Source organism: Sceloporus occidentalis, unplaced genomic scaffold (assembly GCF_023333645.1).
Source record: "Sceloporus occidentalis isolate IW3139 unplaced genomic scaffold, rSceOcc1.0.p SCAF_150, whole genome shotgun sequence".
Classification (NCBI taxonomy): domain Eukaryota; kingdom Metazoa; phylum Chordata; class Lepidosauria; order Squamata; family Phrynosomatidae; genus Sceloporus; species Sceloporus occidentalis.
The window spans coordinates 1,046,210-1,065,070 of record NW_028317130.1 but is presented as its reverse complement, the minus strand read 5'-3'; the positions used below and the strand labels follow the sequence as shown (position 1 = coordinate 1,065,070).

General features: G+C 42.5%; 1 protein-coding gene across 1 annotated transcript in view; it reads right to left on the bottom strand.

The window, feature by feature from the left end:
- The window catches only part of LOC149280657 (huntingtin-like), a 170,937-nt gene that overhangs the window by 53,864 nt on the left and 98,212 nt on the right, over nt 1–18,861 (bottom strand). Inside the window, 8 exon segments of the mRNA XM_089500274.1 lie at nt 355–431; nt 2,115–2,291; nt 3,078–3,257; nt 4,864–5,005; nt 11,975–12,182; nt 12,517–12,659; nt 12,867–13,105; nt 13,316–13,438. Coding sequence (XP_089356400.1) covers nt 355–431; nt 2,115–2,291; nt 3,078–3,257; nt 4,864–5,005; nt 11,975–12,182; nt 12,517–12,659; nt 12,867–13,105; nt 13,316–13,438 — 1,289 coding nt within the window.

Here is an 18,861-nt window from a genome sequence, read left to right as displayed (position 1 = left end):
TAATAGTCCGTCACTTAGTAGTTCCTCACAGTGAGCTAGAATCTCAGCAATAGGCCTCTGAAATGCATATCTTGGATTTTTTATCTATGGATTTAAGCATCCATGGCTTGAAAATATTTTAAAAATATATAAATTCCCAAACCCAAACCCTGATTTTGCCATTTTATATAAGGGACGCCATTTTACTCTGCCATTGTACATAATGGGATTTGAGCATCCACAGATTTTGTTATCCATGGGGGGTCCAGGAACCAACCCCCAGTGGATACCAAGGGCATTGTGTCTTCAGCTTCATAGAGAATGCCACATTACCGACAACTCCCACGTTCCGTGTTACAACAGTATCAATAATACCTGTGTGCTAATCCACTATTTTGTAGATATTCTTGAATTCTATCCAGTTCTTCAACTGGTAACTGAGCAGTGCTGTTCTATGCAGAAACAAGAAAGGTAAGACATTTACAAAAGTCTCAAGAATAAAATAATAAATATCATATGATAATTTATGAATAAAGCTAATAACTGTTTCTTGCTTTAAAATGTGGATTAGTTCAGTAAGCTAAGACCTGCAGAAAAGAAGGATTAGTAGTGAAATGCAAAGGAAATATGTAGACATGAAGACATGCTTATGCAACATCTGCATAAATGTGTGAACTGTGTAAAGCTAAGCAGTACTGCTAGTAGCCTCACCACTATCAGTATACCAAGCCGATGTACAAAAACCCCAAATAAGAATCACTTTTATTTATCTGTAAAATAATGTATCGTCTCTATCCTTTCATGCTTGACTTAAAGTTGACTCACTAAGTCCTCCTTTGTTATTGTTGTTGTTAACTGCCCTCAAGTTGACTCTCCAAGACCTCCTATCATCCACGGCTTTGCTTAGGTCCTGCAGGTTTGGGCCTGTGGCCTCCCTGATGGAATTCAACCATCCAGCATGGTTTCTCTCTCTTTTTACCACACTCTACTTTCCCTAGCATTATTGTTTTTTCCAGTGAATCATGCCTTCTCTTGATACAGCCAAACTCCGACAGCCTGAATTTGATCCTCTTGGTTTCCAGGGAGAGTTTGGGCTTGAAGTGTCCTAGGGTCCATTTGTTTGTCTTCTTGGTTATCCATTGTATTCTCAGCATTACTATATTCACAAACTTTCCAGCACCACATGTCAAATGAATTAATTTTCTTTCCTTTCGTCCTTGTCTAGCTCTCACATTCTTACATGGGGAGGAGGGATATAATAGCTTGGATGATCCTCATTTTAGTGTTCAGAGATATCATTTCAGGATCTTGTCCAGTTCTTTCATAGCTGCTCTTCCCAATCTTTGTCTTCTTCTAATTTCTTGAAAACAGTCTCCATTCTAATTAATGTTTGATCTAAGGTATGGGAGCTCTTTGACTATTTCAATTTTCTCATTATCTAGGCTGAATTCTTGTAAATCTTCTGTGGTCATTATTTTTTCTTGACATTTTCTTGACATTCAGCATCAAACTTACTTTGGCACTTTCCTCCTTTTTCAGGAATTGCTCCAGGTTTTTGTTGGTTTCTGCTAGTAGTATTGTGTTGTCTGCATATCTTAGGTTGTCCCGTCCTCCAATCTTCCCTCCTCCTTCCTCTAAGTCTAATGCTGCCCTGCATCTAAGTCTTCCTCTGTACTGAGGATAAACAAAAGTGTTGCTTCAGTGCAAACTAAAATGGGAGGGCAAAATCCACCTTTGAGGCAAACAGCAGCAAGTTACTTGTCCTTCCTGAAGGTAAATAACATGAAGTTCTTGTTATAGTTAAGTGTTTCAGTTAAATCCCCCCACTTTTTTTTAAAGAGACTACTCATTCTATTCACTATGTCACAGAGATTTGCTTCTTAAATCATTCTAATGTTTGATGGTAAATTGTAAGCAGAAAACAATAGGATTCCAGTAGAGAGTGAACAGGACAGTGTCATTTTATTGTATTTAAAAAGCTGTCCAGATTGTAAGGTGAGCACCTTTCATGTGTCAAATATTTTTGTTCCTAGAAATCATTTAACAGTGTGACTGATATATAATTACAATCATTACTATATTCACAAACTTTAGCAAACGAAAATATATATAAACATGAAAACAACTTTTAGTACCTGCACAGATGCAGCTAAAAGCATTTCTACTCGACGGCAAGCAAGGGTGTCAACCATGCGAGCCAACACACGGAATGGTGTACATAAAAGCTTATCCACATATAGTATTAATACGGCACCTGACTGACTCAGGTGAATTCCCTCTAGGCATTGTAATGTCTTCTTTACTGCAGTTGGCTAAACGGAAAGAAGAAACACATTAAAGGCTTTTCCCCCCAGACTAAACTACTAAAAAACCAAGAACAAAGTTTACAATTGTGCTGAACAAAGCAATTCATTCCTCAGTGGCTTCACAAACTAAGTATACACCCTTAATTTTTCTACTAGTTTTCCAACTGACATTTCCATTTATCCACACTGTTATGGCAACCAATTTTAACTCTCCTTTTCAGCAAAACGTAATAGTACTTTTCATGTAATCCAGTGTAAGTTTTTGGCTAAATTTTTGGCCTTTATTTTAAAAAAAAGTTTGAGAGATCTGGGGGTTTGAGGGACTTGGGTTGGCTTTATGGGTGCAAAATGGGCTGCAGAGGGTGCATGCAGCCCACAAACCACCTTTTTCCGCACCATGTTCCAAAACAGTGATTCCCAAAACTTTGGTCTTCCAGATGTTTTGGACTTTAGCTCCCAGACTTCCTGGCTGTTGGCTGAACTGGCTGGGGCTCCTGGAAATTAAAGTCCAAAACACCTGGAGAACCAAAGTTTGGGAATCACTGCTCTAAAATATTAAAGCTTTTGTAAAAGTTCTAGGGAAGAGCTCTGGAGGAGCGACTAATCCCTGAAATCTTGAACCTTTGTGCCTAAATAAAGTCCATGTTCTTCTTCAGAAGTCTTGGGCAGAAGGTAATAACTTAAGTAACTATCAACATCTTACTTTTCAAGGAAAATTAGAGATACATAAGTCAGTATGAGTTATTCACAGAAAAAGGCTCACAGATAACTTAAAATCTCCAGGCAACTTACAGCTGCAAAGTTCTCACAACGTGACTGAATAGCCTGGATGAAAAGTCCACTTGCTGCAGAATTCCTGTGAATGGCACTAATTAAGTCTTGCACTGGGGGTTCATGAGACAGATGAATAAGATCTTGAACATGATTCACTGTCAACCAGGTTAAATGTTCTGAATCATGCAGATTTTGACACTATAAAGAAAAAAAATTGATCCATCAGTTCTAAGTCTATATTTTTATATAAATCATTGCAAACCATGTACACATGTAATTTCTTTACTGATATCCTAACTGAAGAGCCCACAGGAGATCTGAGGGATTTCTTGCTATGCTTGAAACAAGAAGTGCAGATCAGATTAATCTGTAGAACTACACTGTAGCTCAAGACCTTTAAAGGCTTACCAGCAATACCAAAATCTCACCAGAAAATTCAGTTAGGATCATTACTTTCATTAAGGATTAGTCAACACTGGTAAAAAGGGCAGTGAGAATAAGCATATGCAGAAAAAAGCTACATTTTTTTAAAGGGGGAAATCTCCTTTTATTTTTTTTTTCCTGGTTTTTTTTTTATAAAAATGAATTATGGAATATTTTCTTTTGAAATGATGCATAAAACATTTAAGACAAAGTATTCCTATATTTATTCTCAATAGTGGTAAAAACTATATAGCAGACAGACTTTTATGTAAGACTACATATAGCATCGCACATCACTGCAGTTCCTTGTCTTGATTTCTTTCTCTCAGTTCTTTTTATGAGAATAAATGTTTTATGTACCTTGGCACTATAAAAGGTTGGGAGACACTGGGTAATTTTCTTTATTTTACTAATGTTGATTATTTTTTTCTGCTGAGTTTTTATTTGATCATTTTGCCTGTTTTTCAAAAATTTATAATTCCTTATAATTCAGGTGTTCCTCACTGTTCAGGAACTTGAATTCCATTCATAACAAAAAATAAAACTATAAAATATAAATTCAATTTTAATCGTTTTCTGATAATTTCACGTCAAAACAAGTAGTGCATAATGCATTTTATGTTCCTGAAGTCATAATGTGACTTTTAATTCTTAAAGGCTGCTAATATTTCATTTTTAAATTTCTCCCAAATTTTCAATTTTTCTCCTCCCAAACTCATAAAAAAAACATGTTCAGGAAATTTTCTATCTCTACAAATGGTTGATACAATCCTCTTGTGGCTCAGTTAGGAACAATATAATAGTACCTGCATTATGGAAGGGAGACAAATCTAACACATGGCATTCTACAATGAAGTCTTCTTGCACAGATATTGAGAGTATCAACTCTGGAATGGCCAGTGATATTTAAGAAGCTGTTCATGGAGCAGAAAAGCATCCACATTTGGTAAAGATGCCAACATTACACTTATATAAAGTTCCCATTTCTGACATTCTGGTGATAAAATGATAGCGATTGAAATAGCTAGCTGAAAGAACAGAATTTAAAGGACCAGGGGAGGAGGTTTCTGGATAGGCAGTGTAAAAAAAAAAACCCCAAAATTTTAGGCCCGTATTGTGTTTGCATACAACACCATGAATCAAATAACTAAAGATATTCTCATCAAGTATTCCATTTCTCTAGCACCTGCACAGCGCATTCAGTCTTTGTTGTAGGGAGTTTTCAATCACAATTACATGTTCAATAGGGTAATGATCTTAAATTGGACTATTTTACACACAAAACATAACAAGTCAAGGGGAAAATATGCAAACTTTAAAGCCATTCAACAAAGGAAATGGGAGATAGGAGAATGATCATTTAGAATAATTCAAAACCTACCACATAATCACAAAAAAGGATGAGTGCGCCTCTTCGAACTATCTCTCGATTGCACATACCAAGTTTGAATTCTGAATCTATTTCATTACTACCTTCACATGTTTGAGAACTAAGCAATTTAGTAGTGGAAAGACTGTGTCTTCTGTAAGAGAGAGAATGTTTTAGAATATTGTTAAATGGGGGTTGCATTTTTGGAAAATAATGCTTTGTTACATTTCCTGCAGTTTGAGTAATTATTCTTGTTTTGCAGTTAATTTTTCATTTTCTACTGAAGTTGCATTAGTTGCATGATTAAAGGGAAAAAATGTGCATAACTATAATATCCATAATATTTCCCATGAACAATAATCAAGATGCTAATTGTATACTTAAGGCAATGTGGCATTTTGTCTTTCAGTCAATTAGGCCCTCTAGGACTACAAAGGCCATTTAAGGGATCAGGAAAAGTGGCTAGGACCTGTGCAGCAATGGTCACTGCATACAAAATAAAGCTGCCTTGCAGTTTGACACCCACTGCTGAACAGCATGGGAGGCTCAATATGGTTCCCCCAACCTTCCATAGGCTGAATGAGAGAAGTGGGCAGAGCCACAGGCTGACATCATACATCTAAACAGGGGGACACGCCAGTGCTTAACACAGACAGTGACACTCCCCAGCAGCCCCAGCACACAGACATGGACTCGACATTACCTATGGCAGTCAAACGCAAACACAAAAAGGAGTCTCTTAATTCCTGGCTCCTGTTTCCAAAGAACTTTGTATCTTGCTTCATGACTGACAAAATGGCTCAAAATTCCCTTGGACTGACATTTTGGATTTAATAATAATAATAAAATTTATTTGTATACCGCTATTCCAACATTAGATCATAGCGGTTAACAACATTAATACAATAAAAACATAATACATATCCCCAACATCAAATATCCCCATCCCAAAAAAAAAACATACTATACAGCACATCATTAAAAAACATTACTATTTACAAGACAACAAAATTAGCTGGATAGAAACAGTTGGGTTTTGGGGGGAGAACAAGATGAAATTAGGACACATGAGGGAAAGCTTGTCGGAAAAGGAAGGTCTTGAGATTTTTCCTGAATAGATCTACAGAGGAGAAATAGCGGAGCTCTTCAGGAAGCGAATTCCAAATCTGAGGGGCTGAGGTAGAAAATGCCCTTTGCACGGACGAGACATATCTCGTCTTAGGAACCCTCAAAAAATGCTGCCCGGTTGATCTAAGAGTGGGGAGCGGACTATATGGGGAGAGGCGGTCCTCCAAGTACCCTGGGCCCAAGCCATTTAGGGCTTTATAGGTAATAACCAACACCCTGTATTGCGCCTGAAAACAAATAGGCAGCCAATGTAGATCTTGCAAAATGGGTGTTATATGGCAGGTCCTGGAGCATCCAGTGACCAGCCTTGCTGCCATATTCTGTACCAATTGAAGCTTCCGGGTTTGGCACAAGGGTTGCCCCATGTAGAGCGCATTGCAGAAGTCTAATCGAGAGGTTACCAGAGCATGTACCACCGTTTCAAGGTTCCCCCCGGCCCAAGTAGGGTCGCAGCTGGCGTATCAGCCGAAGCTGGTAACAGGTGCTCCTGACCGTCGCATCCACCTGAGATGTAAGGTGGAGCGACAAATCCAGAAGCACCCCCAGGCTGCGAACTGAGTCCTTCAAGGGGAGCGTGACCCCGTTCAGGACAAGTGGACAAACCTCCTTCCCCGGGCCAGGGGAACCTATCACGAGCACTTCCATTTTCTCTGGATACAGGCTGAGTCTGTTTTCCCTCATCCAGCCCATTACCGACTCCAAGCAGGCATTTAGAGGAGAGATGCCATCTCTAATCACTGCATCAGTTGGAGACACAGAGAAACATATTTGGGTGTCATCAGCATACTGATAACACCGCGACCCATGTCTCCGGATGATCTCTCCCAGCAGCTTCATGTAAATGTTAAATAGCATGGGGGACAAAATCGCTCCCTGAGGGACACCAGATGTATCAGAGCGACAGTCCCCCAGCTGCACCATCTGGAATCTACCCGAGAGGTAGGAACGGAACCACTGGAGCGCAGCGCTCCCGATACCTAACTCCCTCAGGCGTTCCAGAAGGATACCATGGTCGATGGTATCAAAGGCCGCTGATATGTCCAAAAGCACTAACAGGGACACGCTACCCCTGTCCATGCCCAGACGGAGATCATCAACTAGGGCGACCATGGCAGTCTCAACTCCATAGCCCGCCCGGAAGCCAGTTTGAAATGGGTCTAGAAAATCCGTATCATCCAAGATTCCTTGAAGCTGGAAGGCAACCGCCCTCTCGATCACCTTCCCTAAAAAAGGCAGCAACGAAACAGGCCGATAATTATTCTGAATCAGGGGGTCTAGGGAGGGCTTTTTTTAGCAATGGTTTGACAACTGCAGATTTTAAACTAGATGGAAAACGCCCTTCCCTGAAGGATGAATTAATTATACGGCGTAGCACAGAAGTTACAGTTGTTCCCCCCTGAGCTGCCAACCATGAAGGACAGGGATCGAGAGAGCATGTCGTCTTCCTAACACTTTGAAGAATCTTGTCCACATCCTCGGTACTTACAGACTCAAAGTGATCCAGTCTAACAGAGTCCACGGAAGCTCTGGATACCTCTACTCTAGATTTTGGAGAAATACTGGCGTCGAGATCAGCCCTTATCCGAGAGATTTTATCTGCGAAGAAGTTGTGGTAGTTTATCACATGGGGTTAGGGGAACAGGAACAGGGCAGAATGGAAGGGAACGGGAACAGGGCGGAATGGGGGAAATGCAGTATCTTACTGAATTGGAATATGTGGACTCTGTGAAATGTATGTGCCTGGCTATCTTGTCTGACCAATGGACTTTGCTTAGTACTTTGCTCTTGGCTGGCCTCCTAGACAAGACAATATCATAGATTCTGTAAGTAGAATCTCTTTTTGATGTTAAAATTGTACCAACCACCTTCTCCATATATCCCTGCTGATGCAAGATGTCCCTCTCAATATCCATGCGGTTAGTTTGAATCTTGATGAAATATAAGACCTTGATGTATCAAGTCCAGCCTCTGTGGCAACCACCATTGATTCGTGACTGACATATGTAGCAGTAGATTCAGAAATCATGGTCATATGGGCCCATATGGAGCTATCAGTACCACAGGAGCTCTTTCCATCTGGATCTTTAACACCCTCTGAATAATTGGAAGGGGAAAATGCATAATGTACACCCTATGGCCAATACATTGACAGTGCATCATGCTGCTCTGCTCATTTGCCTGTATCTACTGAATAGAATCATAGAATCATAGAGCTGAAAGAGACCAGAAGAGCCATCCAGACCTGAAAAGTCTGTTTATCTCGGCGTGGTGTATGTTGTATATTTATGACTATATAAAATAAATAACCTATAAGACTAACAGAGAGCACCCATATTAATATACTGAGATCCCAATATTTAAGAATGCTTAAATGGAGTGCTGATGGTAGCTCTGCCTACTTGGACTTAAGAGGTGAAAGAATTGAAAGCCCAGGTGATCAGATATTGATAACAGGGACCTCCACTGATTAGCTAACAAATGGCCAAACAAAACAAAACAAAAACCCAACAACCCACCAAACGTCAATCCCTCAGTCTAGGGAGTGAGATGGAGAAGCATGCCTGTTTCACTAATATTATGGTTTATCATGACACATCTTGAAACAAACTGGGCAAGATTCTTCGATCATGGGCTGCGGTTCCATGAGGAGGGACTTCTTGCAACAGACGGGTGGCATCTCACGCCATTTGGAAGAAATGTTTTTGCCAACAGTCTCAAGAACTTGATCAGGAGAGCTTTAAACTGAGTTCCGAGGGGAAGGGAGACAATATTAAGGAAGGCGAAAGGGATGGCGAAAATAGTCAAAATGACACAGAGGAAACAAGGCAAACAGTGCAAGGGCCCAACAGTGGGAGGCAAAAAAACTTGCACAGGCAGCAAGTAAAAGGGAACCATGGTCTGCGATGTCTCTACACTAATGCACAGAGCATGGGAAATAAGCAAGATGAACTCGAACTCCTAGTACAAGAAAGCAAATATGATATAATAGGCATCACTGAAACCTGGTGGGATGAGTCTCATGATTGGAATGTGGAAATAGAGGGGTATAACCTTATTAAGAGAAATAGGCCAAACAGGAAACGTGGAGGAATAGCACTATATGTCAGAGATATTTACACCAGTGAAGAGATCCAGGACATCAATCCTGGAAGCCAGGTGGAGAGCATCTGGATAAGAATTAAAGGGGAGGGAAACAACAAGGATGTTACGGTGGGAGTCTACTACAGACCCCCAAGTCAGACTGAGGAATTGGATGATATCTTTCTAGAACAGATGACCACACAGTCAAAAAAGAGAGATGTAGTAGTGATGGGCGACTTCAACTATCCTGATATTTGCTGGAAGTCAAACTCAGCAAAATCCTCAAGGCCTAGCAAATTCCTCACTTGCCTGGAAGACAATTTCATGGTCCAAAAGGTGGAAGAGGCAACAAGGGGGTCAGCTATTTTAGATCTGATCCTAACCAACAAGGATGACTTGGTTAATGGGGTGCAAGTGGTGGGATCATTAGGTGGAAGTGACCATGTTCTCCTGGAGTTTGTAATACAGTGGAAAGGAGAAGCCAGGCATAGTCAGACACGCATCCTAGACTTTAGGAGAGCGAATTTCAGTAAACTTAGAGAAGTATTGAGGGTGATTTCATGGGCAGAAATACTAAAAGATAAAGGAGTTCAGGATGGATGGGAGTTTCTCAAAAGAGAGATACTGAAGGCACAATTTCAAACAGTTCCAATGAGAAAGAAAAACGGGAGGTGTCTCAAGAAACCAGGATGGATGACTAACGAACTTTCAACTGAGCTGAGTTTGAAACGGAACATGTATAAGAAATGGAAAAGGGGAAATCACAAAAAAGGAATTCAAAGAAATAGCAGGCATGTGTAGGGGTAAAGTCAGAAAAGCTAAAGCGCAGAATGAACTCAGGCTTGCTAGAGAGGTTAAGAACAATAAAAAGGGCTTTTTTGGATATGTCCGCAGCAAAAGGAAGAAGAAGGAAATGGTAGGGTCACTGCGTGGAGAAGATGGCAAAATGCTAACAGGAGACAGAGAAAAGGCTGAATTACTCAACACCTTCTTTGCCTCAGTCTTCTCAGAAAAGGCAAAGGGTGCTCAACCTGAGGATAATGGAGCAGAGGACAGAATAGGGGCATTTCAGCACAGAATAAGTAAAGAGATAGTAGAGGAACACCTTATTAATCTAAATGAATTTAAGTCTCCGGGACCAGATGAACTCCATCCAAGGGTATTAAAAGAGCTGGCAAATGTAATATCGGAGCCATTGGCAATAATCTTTGAAAACTCCTGGAGAACAGGAGAGATCCCAGCAGACTGGAGAAGGGCAAACGTTGTCCCCATCTTCAAAAAGGGGAAAAAAGAGGATCCCAACAATTATCGTCCAATTAGTCTGACATCAGTACTAGGAAAGATTCTGGAGCAGATCATTAAACAGAGAGTCTGTGAACATCTAGAAAGCAATGCCATAATCACAAAAAGTCAACATGGGTTTCAGAGAAACAAGTCATGCCAGACAAACCTAATCTCTTTCTTTGATAAAATTAACAGCTTGGTAGATGAAGGGAATGCTGTGGATATAGTATATCTTGATTTCAGTAAGGCCTTTGACAAGGTTTCCCATGACATACTTGCAAACAAGCTTGTAAAATGTGGGCTAGACAAAGGAACTGTTACATGGATCTGTAATTGGTTGACCGGCCGAACCCAAAGGGTGCTCAACAATGGCTCCTTTTCATCCTGGAGAGAAGTGACCAGTGGGGTCCCACAGGGCTCTGTCCTGGGCCCAGTGCTATTCAATATCTTTATCAATGACCTGGATGACAGAATTGAGAGCATACTTATCAAATTTGCAGATGACACCAAATTAGGGGGAATAGCTAATACCCCAGAGGACAGGATCAAGATTCAAAATGACCTGAATAGACTAGAAAGCTGGGCCAAAGCTAACAAAATGAAATTCAACACAGAGAAATGTAAGGTATTGCACTTAGGGCGGAAAAATAAAATGCACAGATATAGGATGGGTGACACCTGGCTGAATGAAACTACATGTGAAAGGGATCTAGGAGTCCAAGTAGACCACAAGTTGAACATGAGTGAACAGTGTGATGCGGCAGCTAAAAAGGCCAATGCTATTTTATGCTGCATCAATAGAAGTATAGTGTCTAGATCAAGAGAAGTAATAGTGCCACTGTATTCTGCTCTGGTCAGGCCCCACCTAGAATATTGTGTCCAGTTCTGGGCGCCACAATTCAGAAAGGACATTGAGAAACTGGAGTGTGTCCAAAGGAGGGCGACAAAAATGGTGAAGGGTCTGGAAACCATGCCCTATGAGGAACGACTTAGGGAGCTGGGGATGTTCAGCCTGGAGAAAAGAAGGTTAAGAGGTGATATGATAGCCCTGTTTAAATATTTGAAAGGATGTCATATTGAAGAGGGAGCAAGCTTGTTTTCTGCTGCTCCAGAGAACAGGACCCGGAACAATGGATGCAAGCTACAGGAAAAGAGATTCCACCTCAACATTAGGAGGAACTTCCTGACAGTAAGGGCTGTTCGACAGTGGAATGCACTCCCTCGGAGGGTGATAGAGTCTCCTTCCTTGGAGGTCTTTAAACAGAGGCTGGATGGCCATCTGTCAGGGATGCTTTGAATTGGATTTCCTGCATGGCAGGGGGTTGGACTGGATGGCCCTAGTGGTCTCTTCCAACTCTACGATTCTATGATTCTATGATTCTAAGTATATTAGAAGGAAAAACATGAAATGACATCTTAATTTGATTGTTTGAACAAGAATCAAAATAAAGGTTATCTAGACAACTGCTTTTTAGCCTTTGAATAGATAAACACAGTGAGCAATGACATGATATACAAGAATAATTAGAAAGCACTAAGAACAATATGTTATTACAATATGTTTGAATAAAACAATCATATGCTACAGGATGGAAAATACCTCTTCTGCCACTATGTAAAATAGCCTTACTTTGGTGTCTGATGCACTTCTGACCACCAGGTGCTATCTGTATAATTAACAAGTAGTAAGATCTGACACCACAGGAGCACTAAAGAAGGATGTGTGGGTATCATTGACTGAACAAGATCATTTAAACTTTCAAGAGTATAGAAATGATGATCAAATCCATCTCCTGTAAAAAGCTTGCTGGCTGCAGCTGTGATTCTTCTGAACATTCCTAAAAAGAAGTACACATAATTGAAATCCAAGTGATATTAATAGGGGACATTAGAATACCTTAGTTAAAGCAAGTTGCAAAAAAAACAAACCCAATTCTGTTGCTTATAAATGTAACTTTCAATGAGCTATTAACTTTAAATTACTCATCTTTAATATTAACACAGGGATGCTACCAAACTGCATTTCAAATTCTGGCCAGTTTACGTGAAAGGCAAAGAGCATCTTCCAACAAAGATGATTTTAAGTTTCATTAAACTAAAACAAAATTAAAAGTCTTTATTTTATTGGCTGGCACAGTAGCATAATCCAACACATTAAATGACAAGTAGTACCTGATTTGAAGGTATGAATTAAGCACATAAGCAGTGTGCCCAACTCTTGGCAATAGAATGTATGCTGCTGCTCATTCATATCCACATTCAAATGTTTGCTAGTAATATCTTCAAGCAGAATTCCCACTAACTGTAATAAGAACCTGGAGGGGCAGGGAAAGCATTACAAAGAATTATGCATTGTTGCTGGAACAAGACTTTAAAAAGTTTAACTATAATAGCTTATGAAGCAAAGACAAAAACAAGTTTAACCTTTTAAAATGTTAAAATTGGTTTAAAGCAAATACACACAAGCCTATGAAAGTGTGTATAACACAGACATGCCTGTTGCATTCATTTATTTCACACACCTGGAAATGGTCTCTTCAGGCAAATATTTATTTTGCTCTTCTAGAGTTTCTTCCTGAGCTGTGACAGCAATATTTTCACCATTTCGTAATCTGCTAATTGTTTGCAGTGAGATTAAATATGGTGAGAAGGAGAGCTCTTGAATACGAGAAAGCACAATGTCTTCTGTTGATTGAGAAATCAAAACACGGAGAATAGCAAGAATGCCAGATATCCATAACTGGACAGTGCTCACTGAAGCCTATTGGACAAAAAGATAATACCTATTTAAATTTTGAATTTCACCTTAGTAAGAAGCCCAAGAGGATAAGATCCAGAGCATAAATATGAAAATGGCAAGCGTGTAGTCAGCTGCTGTGGAACAGAAAAATATAACTCCCACCCACAATTTTTTTTTACAAGATTGCTTTACTGATATTTTCATCCTTCCAAACAGAAATATTATGCTTACCATTGTACTTGGAGTTACAAACATGCTCCTTAAAAGCATGTCTACTGGACGAAGAGCTGATGGTGCCAATATTTCAAATAAAGTGTTCAATACCCCCAGAGCTTCATGGGAATCTATCTGCATCTGTTTTTAAAAGATGAACACATGCCATCATTATAATCACAACAAGATGAAAGTGATCAGCAGTCAGTTAAATATATGCAAGGGGGAAAAACACTAAAATTCCTAAATTTCTATCACAGCCTCTTTTTACCACAGTCTCAGTATGGTAGTAAAACACAGTATAGGTATACAGTAATTTTCACAAAGAAATATGGGCATATTTGACATCCTCCCATTATGTATCCAGTAATAACTTGAAATACAGATTATCTCCTTAAGCCATCTAATATAATCAAGAACTTAAAAAAGGAGATGGACAGGTTGCTTACCTGTAACTGTATTTCTTCAAGTGGTCATCTGTGAATACACACAAATGGGTTATATCTGTGCCTGCACAGTAAACTTCGGAAACTTCTGGAATCACTAGGCAAAACTTCAATTGCAACTTTTTGGTGGTAGTCCCACTCACCCTTATATAGCCCCTAGTGTTCCCACTCTTCCTTTAGTTCCATACAGTACGCCACATAGCGGTGACAGAATATCTTAGCAATAAACAGGGCACGACTGAGGTAAGGATGGGAGGGATTTGTGTGTATTCGCAGGTGACCACTCGAAAAAATACAGTTACAGGTAAGCAACATGTCCTTCTTCTTCGTGGTCTCTGTGAATCACACAAGTGATTAGACTGACAAGCTTTGGTCAGTGGAGGAGGGAGTCATGACACAAAACTGAAAGTTCAAACAAGTTGTATTTATTAATATCAATGTATGCCTTTTGAATCAAGAAAAATGACACTGACAAATGCACTTTCAAAGTTCAATATCAATTAAGTCTTGAACTTTGAAAGTGCATTTGTCAGTGTCATTTTTCTTGATTCAAAAGGCATACACAATATGAAATGCAGTAAAACTGTTTTACCACAAACCCGAAACAACACCGCCCTCCCAAAAGCTGCGTCCTGTCTGGCCCTGGTGTCCAGCCTATAGTGTTTGATGAAAGTCAATGGCTGGGACCAGACACCAGCCTTGCAAACATCCTCCAGAGGCACTCCAGTCAAGAAAGCAGAGGATGAAGCTACTGCCCTAGTTGAGTGTGCACAGTCAAAAATGCGGAGGATGTCACTACCGCCCTAGTCGCATGGGACCGAACCCTAGCCGGGAGAGGTCTGCCCAATAGTTCATAGCAGAGGTGGATGGTACCAGCCACCCACTTGGAAAACCTCTGCGCAGACACAGGCAGTCCCTTCTTCGGTTCCGAGTAGCATTGGAAGAGTCTCTCGGAATGGCTCAAACCAGCAGTTCTGTCCAAATAGAAGGCCAAAGCCCTCCAAACGTCCAAGGAGTGCAAACTGCGCTCGACCTCAGTGGTCGGGTTTGAGGCCAGGGTTGGTAGGACAATGTCTTGATACATGTGAAAGACCAACACCACCTTAGACAGGAAGGTAATGTCGGTACGTGCTGGCCAAATGGCCGTAATAAAGTTATTATTATTATGTCTGTATGGAGGACAACCTTGCCCTTATGGAACCTAAGGAACGACTGATCCCTCCATAAGGCACAGAGTTCTCCCGCACGGCGGGCAGAGGTGATGGCCACAAGGAAGGCAGTCTTCCAAGTCAAAAGTCTCAAGTCTGTTGTGGGCATGGGTTCAAAGGGCTTGGATTGTAGAGCAGACAGCACAGCGCCCAGGCTCCAAGCCGGTGCCGGTACCGAAACCAGAGGATGAAGGTTGAAGCAACCTTTCAGGAAACTCTTCACAAGAGGGTCCCTGAAAAAAGAAGGTTTGCCATCAAATTGGAAATGTAAGCAGATGGCAGAAAGATAGCACTTAATAGATGTGAGGCACAGCCCCGAATCCAAAAGCGCCATGAGGAAATCCAGCACCACCGGAGTCGTCACCTGGGCTGGAGAAAGGCCTCTCTCAGAGAGGAAGAAAAGAAACTTCTTCCACTTGGAAGCGTAGGACTTCTGGGTAGCCAGTTTCTGCGCCGCCAAGATCACCGTCCGCACCGAGGGAGGTAGTGAGGCTAGGGACGGCGCCTCCATTGAAACGTAGCCAGAAACGAAGAGGCTGGGGCTGAGGCTGGTACTGAAGCTGACCTAGGAGAGCTGAGTGCTGGCCGCGCCGGCTCGGCTGGGGTCAGAACCAAAGGAGAGGTCAGGTCCTTGGGGAGCCGAGGCGTGTCCGCAGAGTCTCAATGAGTCTTCTTTAGGAGATGAACCATCAGAGGACTTGGAATGGGCCTTCTTGTGAGTATGGTGTTGCTCAGGAGCCCCGCTCGGAACCGAAGGTTTGGACCTCTTAGCCAAGACCTGGGGAGACCCTTCTACAGGATCGGAGGGTCTGTGCCTCTTCTCGGAGGACTTCAAGCTGGGATTCTCCCGGGAGCTTGCCTCCAGCACTGTGACCTTCTTTGAACTCACCTCCTTGTGCTTAGCCTTATCCTTTTTGGAGGATGCCTGCTTCGAACTCAAACCCTCAGTCCTGCTAGTTTTAGGGGGATGTTTCAAGGGTTTGTCGGTGGCACTAGGCTCAGTCATGGAGCCGTGGGTCACGGTGGCACACGGCCCGGTGGTGGCACTTGGTTTGGCCGTGGGGCTCTGGGTCACGGAACCCGCCGCCGCTGGCACCGAATCTGGAGCCGCTGGCACTGAAGCAGATCAGGCAACCTCCTGCAGCTTGAGGACCACTTGGTAAATGGCTGTTGTCAGGCGGGACTCTCGGTTCTTCCTGGCCTGCGGAGTCATGGCTTTACAAAGCAGGCAAGCCTTGGTGTTGTGGGTCTCTCCAAGGTATAAAAGGCAGGAGGAATGAGGATCCTGGGCAGGGATCTTACCCCCACAGACGTCGCACTTTTTAAATGGCATGGGAGACATCATGAGGAGAGCCGAAATCATGAAGCCAAGTCGAAATCCAAGAGTGAAGTCAAGACAAGCCGAATGGTCAACAGTACACAGAGGGGTCAGATGAAATCGAAGTCAAAAACATTCCATTAGTCAAAGTCCAGTAAGTCAGAATGATGCACAAGCGAAGTTCCCAAAGCAGCTAACGCGGCGGAAAAAAGGAGCTGGGGAAAGAGCAGGAATGCAGGGGCTTTATAAGGGATAGGCAGAGCTACCGCCAAAAAGTTGCAAAGTAAACTTTGCCCAGTGATTCTAGAGGTTTCCGAACAGCAAGGTGCAGGCGCAGTACAACCCATTTGTATGTATTCGCAGAGACCACGAAGAAGAAAGGCCTTTGGCAGAGAGAAAGTCCAAGAACTTGTTCCATTTGAACAAATAATACATTCTAGTGGAAGGCTTCTGGGCAGCCTGTATGACAGTCCAGAAGGGCTTCTAGAGGCGGATTCTTCACGCCACCAGGGGAAGTGTCTTGATGTCTGGGTGCCAGACTTGGTCTCCGTGCAGAGACAGGAAGTCGGGACAGAACTTGAGCCAGTGGTATTCCCTCCGGGACAAGTGCAGGAGGAGAGCAAACCAGAACTCTCTTGGCTACCACGGGGTGATGAGGATGCATCAGACCAGTCCATTCACATCTTTGCTAGGACCTTTGTGATGAGTGGAAATAGAGAGAAGACGTAGTCCATCATTCCCGACCACTCAAACTGGAAGGAATCTCCCCAAGAGCCCGGTGCTTGAGTCCGAGAACAAAACTGTGTACAATTAGTGTTTGGGCGAGTGGCAAACAAGTCGATCAGCAGCTCGCCCAAAATGTGGAAAACGTCAGCCACCAACTCGGGATGGAGGTGCCATTCGTGGCATGGATGTCCTGAGTTGGTCTGCCAGTTCATTCTCCTCCCCAGGGAGGTGGAGCGTTTGGATAAGGATCTTATTCTGAATGCACCAGTCCCAGATGAGAAGAGTCATCTCGAGCAGCATCTGGGACCTTGTTCCTCCTTGTTGTTGAGATAGTACATGACAAGAAGAGTACTACCTTGCCTGAGAGGAGGGTTTCAAAAACTCTCAGTGCTATGGAGAGCCAGAAGGGAAGGACCCTGGTCTGGAAAATCTTGGTCCTGATGGCCAAGGTGAAGAACCTCCTGTGATCTCATTGGATTCTGATGTGGAAGTAATCATCTTTGTTTTCAAGGGTCACAAGCAAGTGTCTCCTTTGTAAGAATGGGAAAATGGAGGCAAAGGTTACCATGCGAAAGTGCAACAAACAATAAAGGTGTTTAGCTGCCACAAGTCTAGAATGGACCTGAGGCCAGAATCCTTTTTAGGGACAGTAAAATAATGGGAGAAACAGCAGTAATGGGCCCAAGCAGGGTCTACAGGCTCGACTGCATCCTTTTGTAACAGAGTGCACTCTTCACTGAGTAGGATGTCTGAGGGGAGGGTGGAAAAAAATAGCTCCAGTGGTTGGGAGCTCTTCGAACTTGAGGGCATAACCCCTGCAAACAATATCTAGGACCCACGAATCGGAAGTGATTGAGGCCCAGGTGTTAAAATAGGGCTTCAACCTGTCCCCAAAGGAGGGCAGTCCTCTGCTCACAACCTCCTCTTTCCTTGTTGAGCATCCTTATTCCGGTAGGCTTGCTGTCACCGGGGCTGAGATGGTTGGCGATGGCCTGAAGATGAGGAGGAAAATTGAGAGGGTTGGTGCTGCCTGGGTTGGTCTTGTGGTTGGTACTGGCACTCCTGTGGCTGGTAAGACCTCTGTTTGTAGGAGGAATACCAAGGATATTGAATTCAGTACCAATGTCAAGGAAACTGGAAGGAGGTCGAGGACATGCCATGCTTCCTGACACCCGCTTTCATCCAGTACCAGAATTTGAGCTTCTCATCCGTCTATTTGTTAAAGAGTCTAGAGTAGTTGAAAGGCATGTCCTCAATTGCAGATCGGGCCTGAGAGTTCAGGTCCGAACATCGTAGCCAGGTGTGCCTCCGAACGGTAACTGAACCGGAGAGAATCTTAGAACCACAGTCCGTGGAGTGGCGTGCTGAGATGATTCGTTGACCACCTATCGAGCAAGTCTCAGATCGGGCAGCCAGAGCTAGTGCTTACTTATTGTCTGGCATACCGTCCACCAGGGGTTCTAAGTACTCCATATAATGTTGGACATACGCCCCCATGCAGGCTGCATAATTAGCCACCTTGAGGTCCAATACAGATGAGGCATAGGACTTTTTAGCTAGTCCATTAATCTTCTTACTCTCCTTATCAGTAGAGGAGGAAGAAGTTCTAGGAGTAAAGGACAGCTGAGACCATTCCATGATAGCAAAATTTGGCTTTAGATGTTCAAATAGCCAAGCAGGAGCCAAAGGAGCAATGCAATATAAATTCTTGATCTTCCTTGAGATGGACACAATCTTGGCCAGGGTCGACCAGGAGTGCTTAGCGATCTTTCTAGGGAAGATAGCCAATGGAAGGTGAAGTTAGTACTGTCTCATGTATTCTGTGCTCGACTGAGTGTACTGTGTCATCATTGGTACAAGTGACTT